At 30.9% G+C, this 15,157-nt stretch overlaps 2 protein-coding genes across 8 annotated transcripts; one reads left to right on the forward strand and one right to left on the reverse strand.

Moving 5' to 3' along the window:
- The first annotated feature begins 5,671 nt into the window (after positions 1–5,671).
- Positions 5,672–9,062, forward strand: LOC105124121 (uncharacterized). 7 transcript variants are annotated; one of them, XM_011023992.1, is made up of 5 exons: positions 5,672–6,140; positions 6,266–6,310; positions 6,523–6,675; positions 7,515–7,579; positions 7,668–9,062. In XM_011023992.1, exon 5 carries the CDS (start codon positions 7,781–7,783, stop codon positions 8,786–8,788), a length of 1,008 nt encoding a protein of 335 aa, XP_011022294.1. In that variant the 5' UTR covers positions 5,672–6,140; positions 6,266–6,310; positions 6,523–6,675; positions 7,515–7,579; positions 7,668–7,780; the 3' UTR covers positions 8,789–9,062. The 7 variants fall into 5 exon arrangements, with proteins under 7 accessions (XP_011022294.1, XP_011022297.1, XP_011022296.1 ...); XM_011023994.1 differs by having other exon boundaries at positions 7,794–9,062; XM_011023990.1 differs by having other exon boundaries at positions 7,515–9,062.
- Positions 9,063–9,338: 276 nt separating this feature from the next.
- Positions 9,339–11,209, reverse strand: LOC105124420 (esterase-like). Its single transcript, XM_011024441.1, has 4 exons — positions 11,110–11,209; positions 10,045–10,210; positions 9,698–9,837; positions 9,339–9,484 (listed from the first exon to the last, which is right to left on the reverse strand). Exons 1-4 carry the CDS (start codon positions 11,207–11,209, stop codon positions 9,339–9,341), a joined length of 552 nt encoding a protein of 183 aa, XP_011022743.1.
- Between the last annotated feature and the right edge of the window lie 3,948 nt (positions 11,210–15,157).

Genomic DNA, 15,157 nt, shown 5'->3' on the forward strand with positions numbered 1-15,157 from the left:
ATACACCTCGCTCTTTATTTATCTGAATTGAATATCTTTATATGATGCGGAAGATCTAATTGTGAATATATTTATAAATTAGATAGATAAGTCGTCCAAGTCCAACACTTCTTAATAAAAATAAACATGATTTTTTATCCGGTTAATAAATTAAATTGAAATTTGTCCAACGTGTTTTCCATGCTTGATTTTAAAGTAAAACCAATTAAGGTCCCAAATTAGACTTGAAATTTCTGTTTTGATTCTTTTTTATTTTCCTTGATATTTTCTTCACCCTCCCCCCCTCTTTCTCTCTCTCATATAAATAGTAACTACACTTGATAGTTTACGAGGGAAAAATAACTTGAAAAAAAAAGAAAGAAATATATTTATTCTTTAACGTAAAATTTAAAAAATTTTTTATTAATATGAATGTTCAGACCAGTTTATATGTATCTCAACTAATTCCATAGACTTTAAAATTAACAATTATATAAATATTTAACAATTCTAAGATTTGTAGAATTTAAACTAGTAATTTTTAAAAAACAAATCTAAAATTTAACTAGTTAAATTATACCTCTTAAATTATAAATTAAAATTTGAAAAATCTTACTTTATTCTTAGCTGCTGTACAATTAAGGCGTCACGTTACCAAACCTAAACCTTCATTAGAGAATTTATTTGCACCCAACAAACCGTGAACCTGAAATTACCTGCAGTAGCATGAATCATGCGAGTTAATTAGTCCGCAACATCTTAGCTCATGGTGACACTACAAGATGATCAACCTAATAAAATCGTGTTTAAATTTAATACAAAAATGATCCTCTCGAATTAAGCAATTAAACGAGGAGATCGAGAACCTAAATCTATGGTCGATCGAGATCCAAAAAGGATACATATCTCAAACTTTTTCCCCTTTGTCCTGAGCATCTCAAAAGAGTTGAGCTAAGCTTGCATAAAGTTCATGACATGTACACGATATGGATGAACAAAGCTAAAAGAAAAAGATCAAAGATGACACCTGTAGTACTACTTCTTCCATTATAGCACTGGCGGTGGATCCTATTCGTCCTAGCTACCTAGCTAGATCTCAAGTATAAGCGTGCAGGTTGTCACTGTAAGTCACGAGAGCTTCCCGGACGAATCCTTTGTCAGTGTGTTTGGGCCGTGCTTTTCCATGTTTGTCATGAGCTCTTCTTTTCCACTGCTAGAGCTGGAATTCGAATCCGGACTCCATGGCTTGTATTCCTTCTTTATTACAATACTTTCCTTCCTTCTTCATTCCTAGAATTTCTACGGCAACTATTTCTAGGTAGACTTTTAACATAACTTTTAATATCACGTCCTTGTTTGTCTGGTATGGTATCTTTTCAGTATCTACATATATTTTTAGAGATGTTCTGTATTTATGTGATAAATGATTTTTCTAGTTGCAAAAATCACATGTAGGAAAATTGATTAGCATGTTTATTAGATTTTTGTTTTTCTATATAATTAAAACATGAACCACTTTTATTTAGGCTTCTATTTTGTATTTTTAAATTTAAACCATAAAATAACCAAGTTATTTTTACGTTGTGTAAACCAATTTTTTTAAAATTAAAAAATTATTTTAATATATTTTTAAATAAAAAATTTTAAAAAATAAATCTTTTCACGACACCGGACACCAAATACTCAAGATGACAAACTTTAAGGGGATACTTGACATTAAATTTCAACCTGTTTTTTTATAAAAAAGCATTTATTTCAAATTATTTTTTAGTGTATTTTGATTGTTTTAATATTTTGATATAAAAAATAAATTTTAAATATATAAAAAGTATTATTTTTATATATTTTAAATAAAAAATATTGTAACATTTGCATACTCACCCTTCCAAATATACTTGCGTGGAGATGTTACGAGCAGGCAGAAGACATGCAGCCTCTGCATCGAAAAAATTGCAAGGTGCACAATTCTAGGGGATGAAAAAATATCTTGAGGAATGGGCGGGGTAGAACTGGACAGCTCAGGGTAAAAATATCTGAGCTGGCGCCCGGCACGAAGACAGGTTAAAATTCCCTGCGCTTGGGCTGCCCAGGCGCACGGAATTTTTCAAAAAAAAAAACAAATTGCGCACCATCCTGAGTCATTCAAATAACTGGTGTCTCATGACCAATCCAGATTTTCTGACACAAAAGGAAAAGGGTTCCAAGATATTTTTATTCCATTCCCCCCAGCAAAACTAAGCCGTATTAAGGTACAATCATGTTATTGTAAATCTTAAGAGGAATCCATGCCCCACGCTTTCTTTCTGTGCTTTCAAAGTGAACCGAGATAATTTTAATGATTGTAGATGAATGGATTAGATTTTTTTTTGGGGGGTTATTAATTTATTTTTTATAAATTTTAAGATTATTAAAGATTTATATATTTATTAATTTAAAATTTTATAATAAAATATGCTCAAGCTGGCTTAGATATTTATGTTGATAAAAAAATAAATTAAAATCTATAATAAGGATTAAAATTATGAGTTTTTAAAATTTATAAAATTAGTTAAAAAATATATAAGAGGTTCTTAAAAAAAAAAAATTTAATAAACTTATAATGTTAAAAAATATATAAGAGGTTCTTAAAATTTTTTTTTTTAATAAACTTATAATTTTTAATATATCTTAATTCCAGTGTTCTTAGAAGATTTTTTTTTAATACACGAGAATATTAAAGATATGATATTTTATATTTAAAAGTATAAAAATATATTGAAAATTCAATTTATGTTAATATTCAAAATTCATAATCTTAGTTATAAACTTAAAACTAACCTTATAATTCTTAAAAAATAACAAAATAAAATTCTCAAGTAATTAAATAAAAAATTCAAAACAAAAAAAATAAAAAAAATAAACTAAATTTAATATATTTTTTTAAAATCAAACACCGTATAATGAAATTAAAAAATAATTAATTAGTAAAATAATAATTAAAATAATAAGGACCATATAACAATTAAATCAAACCATTAACAAAAGAAGAAATTAAAGAAAAAAACAAATAAAAAATGATAAAAAAACAAATCAAATAACAAGTAAATAAATAAAAATTAAATTGAAAAAAAATATTAAATAAGACTTTTATATTTTGACAAAACAAAAAAAAAAGAAAAAATTTCACTAAAACCGCTCCATCATCAACCTTTTTTTTAACAATATTGTTTGAGATAAATCGATCATAGATTAAATTGACATCTGTTAACTTTAACTTGTTTATTTAAATGGATAAAGATTATATATTTAAAAGCTAAAGAGATTAAATTATCCTATGATCAATGAATCATAAAAAAGGCCCAGAATAAAATAATAATCGTATTCGCGTAATCATTTAGCTGCCACCAAGAATAAAATCCCACTTGATCTCACATTAGAAATGTGAAAGGAATTATGGGAGAGGGATTCCAAGTGTGCTAGGCACGGCAAGCTTTAAATAGAAAACCCGAAAGAACCTACGATGGATTAATATAAATTGTTCCAGTTGCATCGTCAACACTTGTAAAGAAAAAAGAAGGAGAAGAAATAAATGCTTGACGACCCCAGCTAACCTCACAGTGCTACAGTTACCTGCGATCTATACACACAGATGATGATCATCGTTAAATAAAGCGAGACCCTTGATCGTATTGATTTCTTTTCGAGCTATGATTAAATTGGATAAGAATCAATTTGCCTGGTTCGATAAGGATGGGGTGCTTTCCATTGTTTTTGTTCCAGGCTGAGATAAGGATCGGTGCTTGACATGATAGGTCTTTTGTGAGAGTAATGATGATCCCAGAGAACTCAGAAATTGAAGTACTGTGAAAAAGACTTGTGAACTATGATGGATCATATTCAGAATTATGCAGACTGGGCCTGCTTAAGAATGGTGGCCTGGTGAATCTGCAAGGTCTTTACCGCGAAGGACAAGGTTTGGAGGGCTTTTTACTAGTTTTAAAAGGGAAGGCGAAGTTTCTTGTTATATTTTCAAGATCACATTTTCAAATAAAATATGTTAACCCTGTTGGTAATCTTTTTTTTTTTTAATTAATGACACCTTTATGCTTTTTAGAATAGATTTTCTTCACAAGCTCTTCATATGACTATGTAAGTTTATCTCTAATCCACTCTATAAACGACTTGTTGAAAAAACATATAATAAAATTATGCACGGAAGGCACAGGCTTCGCAAATGTTTGCATTCTTTTAACAATTAAGGATATGCTACCTCTCTAGGCATCTTTGAATGATTTGAGTTGTATGAAGAGAAACTATTACTTGCATGGCTTTTTTTATTTATTTATTTTATTTTTAAGGGGAGGAGCCCAGCAGGATCTTCACGAAGTAATAAGTTAATATGATCCATATCTATAAAATATTTATTAATTTAAGTACGATAGGATTTTATGTTTCAATAAAAAACTTGTTTTTGCATGAACAATCAAGCATAAAAACAAAATTTACGACTCATTTTGAAGCTATCATGAAGTTATGAAAAATCAAATCCAATCCTCAAGTTCTGTCGACTTCATCATTTACTAAAAGAAATACCTAATTTTGAGAATTACATAATTGAGCAATGGCATCCATTCACTCAAATATGAACCATCGCCCTCACGAGATTGTGAAATTACATTTTTAGCTCGAAAAAGATAGCTCACCCCACTTTCTAGAATTACATTATTTTTGTAAGATTTTATCAAAATAATTTTACGAGTTAAATCATGATTTTAATAAAAATAAATGTTAAAAGTGTTATCAATATTGTTGTTGAAATGTTTTAACAAAATGTATCTTTTGGTATTTTTCATACTTCGACATGCATTTTTTTTTAATTTAAAACCTATTCTTTTCTAATTTTAATTTTAGTTATAGATAATTTTCATATTTTCTTTTATTTCTTAAAGATTTCAAGATTTCTATTTTCTTATTCTTAAAAATTTTCAAAAAATTTAGTGGTTGAACATTTTGGAGATTTTTTTTAGTAAATGCATTTGAAAGTATTCTTTCCTTTCTTAAGTTTATGATTATTTTTAGAATTTTGAGAAAATTTAATGGATGAGATATTTTGAATTCATTTTTTATTTTATTTTTCAATTTTTAATAACTAAGTTCTTTCAATTTTTTTTATGTCTTAACATTTTGAAAAATTATTATTCTTACTAAGAAAGATTTTTAAATTTAAAATTTATAAAAAAATTTAATGATTGAGCATTTTTTATTTTTTTCATAGCAATGTGAAAAGTTTAAGTTTGTTGGAAAATATTGATTTTTTTTTTGTATCTTAAATAGTTTTACAAAATTCAATGACTGAGGATTGCCAAAATTTGTTTATATTTCTGGATTTTTTATTCTTTAAGTATATTCAGGGTATCAAATTTTTTTAATTAAAATAACCAATTTTTTTATTTTTTAAATGTTTTAAAAAATCTTTATTGGAATTCATCCTATATGATTTAGTCCAGTTGAATTAAATCGAATAAATCTTACAAAATCATTTTCATAAGAGCTTGTGTGGAAACAAACATAGGAGTGATTGGGGGCCCTTTCCAAACTGATTATTACAGGCTTGGCTGACGAAACACAAGCCCAATGAATATGGAGTAATTTTTGGGCCGTAAACTTGGAATGGCAAAACTGCAAAAGGCTAGCATGCTATGCTAATGCCATAGGCGACGAAATCTAACGGGACAGTTTTTATGGCAACCAGGAACCATCACCTTCTTAAACAATGAACTTGAAGAGTTTAAAATGCAAATGCTCAACACAGACATGTATCATCAACTTCAAATCAGTAACTAGTACTGTTACTACTAGTTTTTCTTCTTGCTATAGACAATACTGAAGAGATAGAAGATAATGTTAATGATGGCTTTGCAACTTTACCAACTTCTTCTTCTTCTTCACATTCCAATTCACTCTGCTTTCACCCTCACCAATACACACCTTTGAATGAGAGAATGACGATAAGATTGGCCAAGATTTTCCTCTACCATAATGAATCGAGAAGGAGAAAGACTCGTCATTTGTTGATTCGTAAAGAAGACGTAGAATCGCGTGTCCAAGACCAAGAAGAGGAAGAAGATGAAGCACCTCCTCCTAGCCCTCAAGAACTCCAGTATGTTCGAGATATCAAAAGGGTCTCTTTCATTTCCTGTCTACTCACTGTTCTTCTTCTTTTCTTGTTTTTCTTTATATATATATATATATATATATATTAAAAAAATGTTTTTACCAATTGATTATATCTGTGTCATTTGATTAGGTGTTGGAGCTTCTCAGGAAAAACAGAGACATACTTTTTAGCGAGGGAATTTCGTTTGCTTATTATTAATTCAATCCACTTACTGTTCAATGTTCTTGTAGCTGAATATTGTACTACAAATTAGCTCAATAATGTTGTTTCTTTGTTATTAAACTCACTTCGATTTCAATTACTCTGCCAAACATTGATGTATTCCTCAACGGTTTTGTGCCGTCTGTCTGAGAATTTTGTTAATACACGCCATGTTCATTGAGTAGGTTGAGGCACCAGTGACAAACCCAGGCAAATTCCTTTATGCAAAAGCCACCGACAATGGTAAAGATCCTAAAGAGGCTGCAAAGAGATTGAAAATTGAATGGGATTCAGCTGCTGAAATTGAGTATACTGGCCTGAATGACGAACCAGCTATGGTTTGTTCTCTTTCTGATTAGTTTAATGTGTTTCATTTAAGGGTCGTCTGTTTGCGTGTTATTTCTTATACAATAGCCTGGAAACCACATTTATTAAACCTTACCTGGCTTGGATAAGCAGGTTGACCCAGGACCTAGTAAACCCAGTCCCCCAGCCTGGACGGGCGTAAAAGAGAAATCAACTCAAAGTTGAAAAAGTCAAACTGGTTTGAAAAACTGGTCTGATGTTATTTTTTTTAGAAAGTAATATTATTTTTATTTTAAAAATAAAATAATATTATTTTAATTAAAAAGTCAATCAGGTTAACCTGCGGACCTGAGCCCGGGGCAGCTGGGTTTAATTAACATGGTCTGGCTGGTCCTCTTGAGCTTGCTATTTATGTGGTGCCGATGCTTATGCAAGCATGATACAGCTAGCTCTTAAAATTTTATACTTATGAAACATTTGTAGTGGTAAGAAACTACTCTAACACAGTTGAAAGTCACTGTTAAATATGTTTTATTTATCATATGGGTTTATAACTTCATATATGGAAAACAGAAAAGACATAATATGATTCTAGTAGCAAAACCATTTGTTGAAATTGCTGGTTGATATGATAAATGAGACCGTACAACCTTTAGCATTACTGCAATATTTGTTCAAGAGCACAAGCCAGGTCCTATCTGCCTCGTTCATTGAATCTGTACGCTGGTTATGGTGAGCATCTTTGTGAGGGCATAATAACATGATCTCCTTTTGAAAATTGTAAATCCACTCTCATCTAATTTGAGATTGTAACCAAGGAAGCTAACTCTTTTGCAATATTATATAAGTCGTTTTTTATATGAGTGAGCAGGGAAAACATGGAACTCACTACCCTTTGACGCTTGTGACTTGCTGCCCACGTCCTCGCTTTGCCAGGTTTGTGACCTTTCTTATTAGTTGCTAATCTCTCACTTCATTCTCATAGCTAGCTAGTTTGTGACCTGAAACACCATGGTCCTCCCAGCTTCAGATACTGTCCTTCCCACCTCAAACAACGGCACTCATGAAACACTTGAAATTTCTGATGATCTAGACTTCTGTATTATTACTGCTGATTATTTCCACGATTTCAAATCCATGGCTATTGAAGAATCTAAAAAGTTGATTAGAAAAGAGAGCATGCAAAACGAAAAGCAGATTTCAGCGGATCCAGTTTCGTTGAGAGAGTCATCAAGAAGAGAGGCTAGCTTCAATTTCATGCTGCTGCCTGTGTCGACTGCACCAACTCCGGACCTGCTACCACCTGCACTGCCTGCAACATCCCAGATTATAGCAGGCAGCCTCCCCAGCTCAGCCTGCTCATCCCCTCGGTTCAGCTTGACAATGTTGAAGAAGAAATGGAAAAATGAAAGCCAAGCATCTCCCCGCCAGATTGACAATCTTGCTGGTCGACATTCTTTAGCACATCCTCCCCTTGCTGCTCAACAAGATATTCACTTGCGAAGGAACAAGTCTTGCGTAGAAGGAAGGACAGCTGCACCTGCTGACGAACTTAATTTTTGGTTCCCCAGACCAAATGCTAGCAAATCTGATAACAGACCTCATGGACACTTCAAAATTGAGGCTAGCAAAGAAGATCACATAACTGTTAAAAACATGGATCCTATTGATGATGGATTGAAATGTGGTGTGCTATGCTTCTACCTTCCAGGCTTTGCAAAGGGAAAACCAGTGAGACCCAAAAAGGAAGAAGTGAGAGGAGATTTGGGAAATGTAATATCCAGGACAGTTTCTGTGGAAAAATTTGAATGTGGTTCATGGGCTTCATCGGCCGTCATAAATGACCATGAAGACGACTCCAAGAATCTTTACTTTGATTTGCCACTAGAGTTGATCCAAGCTAGTGCGAATGATGCAAATTCACCGGTTGCTGCTGCCTTCATCTTTGACAAGGATCAAAAACAAGTTCTCAAGAGTTGTTCAACAAGAGCAGCACCCAGGAAATCCCATGAATTGTCTCGTCATGTTAGGTTTTCAACATCATCGCCCACATCGCACCCTACCTCACCAACTTCTTGCATTACACCTCGCTTGCAGAAGGCTAGGGAGGAATTCAAAGCCTTTTTAGAAGCGCAGAGTGCATGAATCTTTCTGCCAACTTTCTTTCAAGCATTATGTTTTCCCAGTTCGTTGCAATTATGCAGATTTGGATGACAGATTTTACCAGAATGTGACGCATCCTTCATTTTCCAGCCATCTTCTGGAAATAAGCCAGAGAAGGTTGAACAAGATAATTGTACTAGAATTTTTCCTTTTCTTGTTCTTTTGTTTCATTTTCTGGGTTAATCGCATGATCTTCTTCAGGTTTATGTGAAACTTTTCCAGTGTCAAGTGTACCAGCATGAAAGTTTTTAGCATCTATGGATAGGTGATCTTTTGCACTTGGTCAGGTTCCATTTCCATTTAATTACAATGAGATCGAGTTGTACAAGAAAGTGAAAACTACCCAGTTCCTTTTTATAGTTGCTTGATATTATGATAGTTTTTGTGGTTGTAATTTGAAAAAATAAATTAAAAAAACTACAAATTATAGCTTTTGTTTTTCAACAAAGTTATCGAAAGAGAGTTTTCAGTTGACAAATTTGGAATCAATATCCATCCCAAACTACCCATAACAAGGGGCGATCACATGAACCTACTGTTTTCTGTGTGTACCCTTTACTGTGAAGATTGCTCCACATACCGCAGTACTGCCAAAGGCATGCTTGTTGCCATAACAACAACATATTACAAGAGGAAGCTCAAATCCTACAATTTGCAGAGAAATCACATCAAATTTATCTGTAAGACCATAAGATCACAATTTTAGAATGAACAAAAAGCTGTTTGCAGGTTGTTAATCTAATTGATATAATTTTTTTCCATGCGATTTTAGTGTAGTTTAAGGGGAATAATACCGTATTTTTCAGGTTCGCTGAACAAAGAATAGTTCAGAGAATAGACATCTACATACGTGAATACAGATGCTGGAAAATCTTTCCTGAGCTGAAATACCGTCTCCTTCACTGTAAGGCTTTGCGCGACCAGCATCATCTTTCCCTGCTGCGGGAAAACCAACTAAAATATAACCAAGGCAACCAATTGGTCCAGTGCTATGAAGTCCAGAACGATCTAGCTCCCCAGTTGTATATGCGCTGCATCCATCAACAAGACTCCACTACTTTTAGCTGCTATAATTCCAAGAGATAAAATGACTCAAAATGGTAAACCCTGCACATGCATGCTAGCTGAACGAGTTGATGAAGTTGCCAAGTAAGAAAATGTGCACTGAAATTCTTCTCGCAAAAAATATTGGAGATATTTAGATGAGGAAAAGTAGCAGGAATGAGTTACGTACATACCTGAACATTGTTGAAAATGCATTGACCATAGCAGGAACAGATGCATTCACTTCCTCAACAGACACACTAAGAGCTCCAGCAACGAGATCATTTTGGCCAATATAGAATGTATATAAACCCTTTTCAAAATATTCTTCATGGGGCATCAACTTTGCAAATATTCCTCCTATAAAAATATATTCTTACCAATTTAAGGTTAATTAATTGAATATCATCTTAAAATCATGAATTAATCAACTAGATTATTGGTTGATTACCTCTTTCCCTAATCAGTGATTTGTATCAATAAAAATAATCTTATCTCCATCCCTAAAGTAATACTATAATAGATTTTACGCCAGTAATTTTTATTTAATTTTATGAAAATTAAAATAAATATTTGCAAAGAATTTGAAAAATTTAAATCTTAAAGGAGAAAATATATTTCTTAAGTTGATATCCTCATTCCTTATCTATATATTTTTTATTTTGACAAAAAAAATATTTTTTAGTAAAAAACTAAGGTAACTAAAATAAATATTCGCAGGAATCCAATATTTAAAATTAAGGAGTGAAATATTTTATTTCTTGAGGGAATACTCTTGTTTCATTATTATTATTATTATTATCATTATTATTATTACATTAACTAAAATAACTGTTATTATTTCTTTGCTGAGTGTATTTAAAAAATTAGTCCTCTTAAATTTAGTAGGAGTTGAAAGCGTAGAAGGCTGAGCTGGGATAATTGAAAAATCTACGAAGCAAGTTTCCTGGACCCTCTGATGCCTCCATCAGTTTAATTAGGTAGGAGATCAGAGTCTTACAAGGTTCTGCGCATGTGTTTTTAGTTGCAAAGAATATTCAGACTTGTGCAGGAGAAAGATAATGAAGTCCTTCTCTTCTGTTCATCGGTAATAAATTTGGATGCAGAAGTAAGCCACGACGTAGCAACCGACGACAATCATATCAGCTCCTTCCAAGGTTCGATCGTCCATCAGATCTCACTGAATCTCTCAGTTAATAGTATTTTGATCTACTACTGTTAAGAATAAATTAAAAAAATAATATTTTAAAAAACAATACCTTCTGCATTTCCGAACAGCCATCGATCGGGACCAACATCTAAAGCCACCCTGCATCCTCCAGTACCATGGACGTCTGGCATGGACACTCCCCCTCGCATGATTAGATGACAGTAACAGTAGCCCTGTCCCTATAATGTTTATATCACTGTCTCTCTTCCAAAAATCAATGAAAATATGATTTTACCTGTAATTTAGCTGCGATAGATTGTTGTGTTTGTATCTCCTTTATGTTCTGGTGTTAGCTAAGTTTGTATTCGATCTTTTCATAATCCGGGGAAAAAAATGTTGTATTCTGTTCTAGTAATTTATACAGTTGTCCACATAATTGGAATAAATTTTTGGTTGATTTTTTTTATATATAAAAAAAAAAACAACAAGAGGAAAGCTTAATTTTCTGAAAGCAATGAAAGCTATTTTCGTTGTTGTTGCTTTTGTTTTGAGCACATTTGGATATTGCCCCTCAAATTCATCGTAGAATTATACGAACAAAGGTGAAATATATATTATTAAATAGTCAAATGATAGAATTTTTCTTGTAATTTGAAAAAACAAAGGTTTCTTGTGAGAGTGTTTCATTCTTTTTGACTAATTTTATTGTTATTTTTAGGTTGTATTAGATATATTTTTGTAATTTTAACTTTTAAAAAATTATTAAAAAACAACCAACATACACATTAGCATGTCATGACTTTCATGCCATTCATGTGGCTCATGAAGAATCGTGCAATGGTCAAAGCTCTACTTCAACCTTGGCATTGGAAGCTGTGTGTCGTTCTTTTTCTGACAGTGTGACACGTGCTCATGAAAAAGATCTAGTTGGGCTGTAGTATAACTTTTTTTTTTCTTTTTTCTTTTATTTTTTAGAAAAACACGTTTAAATTTTTTTAAAAAAATTATCATTTGTAATTTTATCGATTTTAGTTCTCATTCTTTTAATTATTATTTATTCGGCTTTTAATGTCTTTTGAAGTTTGAATTTTTTTTAATTTTATTGGTGGATATTTTATTCAATTTGATTTTTTACTTGATTTTGTTCCTCTACTTTTAATTGTTCTATTTATGTGCTTTATATTTTTCTTAATTATTTTTTTGATTTAATCCACAAAGTATTTTTTAGGAATTTTCTTATCAAAACACCACTATCCCCCGTCATAATTTTAATGTCATAAATATTGAAAAGAATGTATTTAAAAATATTTTCAACACGATTATAAATATTAAAGGAAAGATAAATGATAACATCAATGTTAGAATAAATATATCTTTATTTTGTCAACATAAAAATATAAAGTTATTTATGATAGGTTACGGGTAACAAAACCCCAATCACTTTCGTATTAGATAAAAATATATAATTAATTGTTTATCAATGTCAATACATGTGCTTCCTTTTATTTGTTTTATGGATCAGGCGAAGATTTGCCTCTTCCTTCTCATTTTGTGTTTTTATTTTAAATTAATTATATTTAAACTTTTTCATAATCCGGGGAAAAAAATGTTGTGTTCTGTTCTAGTAATTTATACAGCTGTCCACATAATTGGAATAAATTTTTCGTTGATTTTTTTTTATATATATAAATTTTATGTTAGTTTAGTTGTTTTAGTTGTTTTTGTTTTTGTTTAATAAATTTTTTAAAAAATATATATTTTTAAATTATTACTAATAGGATTACCAATAGACATCGTCCATTAATATATTTTAGGAAATTAAAAGGGAATTATTATAAATATCATTATTAATATTTATTCACTCATATAATAATAGATGGTTTTGGTGGTTATATATAAAATTTATCAATAAAATAAAATATAATTTTTTTATGATATATTATATTCAATGATGAAAGTATAAATAAACCAAAAAGGATAGAGTTTTACTATAATGATGGCAGCAAGTGAATATAACTATCAATAAAAAAAATTCACTATAAATATAAAAATTATGGGCAATGAAAGCTATTTTCGTTGTTGTTGCCCTTGTCTGCCCCTCAAATTCATCATAGAATTATACGAACAAAGGTCAAATATATATTATTAAATAATAAAATGATAGAATTAACCTTATAATTTGAAAACACAAAGGTTTCTTGCGAGAGTGTTTCGGTTTCTTTAACTAATTTTGTTGTTATTTTTAGATTTTATCAAAGATATTTTTATAATTTTAACTTTTAAAAAATTATTAAAAAAAACCTAACACATATATTAGCACATCATACCTTCATGCTATTTAAGTGGCTCATGACTCAAAGTTCTACTTCAATCTTTTTTTTTTTTTTTAGATTAGCGTGGATGTCTGGGCCAGCTTGCGCGCACCACGACTAATCCCACGGGCCCTGAAATTAACGACCATGTAAGCCTCCAGTGGCCATCATATGAGCAACCAAGGACTCGAACCTGAGACCACAGAGGGAGCAAACCCCTTGATCCCAAGTCCTTACCACTTGGCCACCACCTACTTCAACCTTCTTATTGGAAGTTGTGCGTCGTTCTCTTTCTATCGCGGTGTAACACATGCTTATAAAGAGGATCTAGTTGGGCTATAGTATAATTTTTTTTCTTCTCTCTTGTCACTCTCATTTTGTGTCCTCTTATTTATAATCTTATCAATTTTTATTTTTATTCTTTTAATCATTATTTATTTGGCTTTTGATACCTTTTGAAGTTTGAATTTTTTTCAATTTTATCAGTAGGTATTTTATTCAATTTGATTTTTTATTTGATTTTGTTCCTCTACTTTTAATTGTTCTATTTATGTGCGTTATATTTTTCTTAATTATTTTTTTGATTTGATCCACAATTGAATAAAACGAAGTATTTTATAGGAATTTTCCTATCGAAAGACTACTATCCCCCATCATAATTTTAATGTCATAAATGTTGTAAAGAATATATTTGAAAATATTTTCAACACGGTTATAAATGTTAAAAGGAAGATAAATGACAACATCAATGCTAGAATGAATATATCTTTGTTTTGTCAACATAAAAATAAAAAGTTATTTATAATAGGTTATGGGTAACAACATCCCAAGTTAATTTCATCTTAGATAAAAATGCACAATTAATTGTTTATCAATGTCAGTACATGTGCTCCCTTTTATTCGCTTTATAGACCAAGCGAAGACTCGTCTCCTCCTTCTCATTCAGCGTCTCTATTCTAAATTAATTGTATTTAAATTTAAATTTATAATAAATATTTGAATTTTATGTTAGTTTAGTTGTTTTAGTTTTTGTTTAATAGATTTTTTAAAAAGAAATTATTATAAATATCATTGTTAATATTTACTCACTGATAGAATAATAAATGATCTACTTGATAGTTGTACATAAAATTCACCAATAAAATAAAATATATAGTTTTTATGATATATTATATTGAACTATGAAAGTATAAATAAATCAAAATGGGTAAAGTTTTTCTATGATTATGGCAGCAAGTTTCTTATTGAAAGACTATAAATATAACTATCAATAAAAAAAAATCACTATAAATATAAAAATTATAGTATTGGTTGTGGCATTGGAATCTCTCATCCTAAATAGTTCCTGCACACTTTTCTGACATACAACATGGAATTTACATTTTATCTGCACAATTATGTCATCATATTTAATTTAAAATTAAATTTTGTTTATACTATAATATAATCCTGGAGTAGGAACAAAGTGAGAGAGGCCCAGTGCAAGCGTGACAAATCTTTTGCCCGTTGCATTATTGTATATGCATGTGAAGAAAGATTTATTGCCACTGTTCATCCTCATTGAATACAGAAAACTCACCTAAACTGCTGAGCTGGTTATTAATTGTCAGAAATCAAGTACTAGAAGCTGAAAAAAGTAAAGTTGACAGCAGCTGAAGTTGGGTTCCCTGTTATCAATTTTGGAAAAAAACAATCCCTCTTCCTTCTTCGTCCCTTCCTGTGTTAAAACGTAACGCAAACAGACTGACAGACATAAATCGTCAAGAACAATCCACATTCCTGTTCCACATGCCCTCATGTGCTTTGTCCCTGTTAATCCATTTTTTTTTTATGAGCTAGAATTAA

This window comes from Populus euphratica, unplaced genomic scaffold (genome assembly GCF_000495115.2).
Source record: "Populus euphratica unplaced genomic scaffold, PopEup_1.0 scaffold4.1, whole genome shotgun sequence".
Taxonomy (NCBI): Eukaryota; Viridiplantae; Streptophyta; class Magnoliopsida; order Malpighiales; family Salicaceae; genus Populus; species Populus euphratica.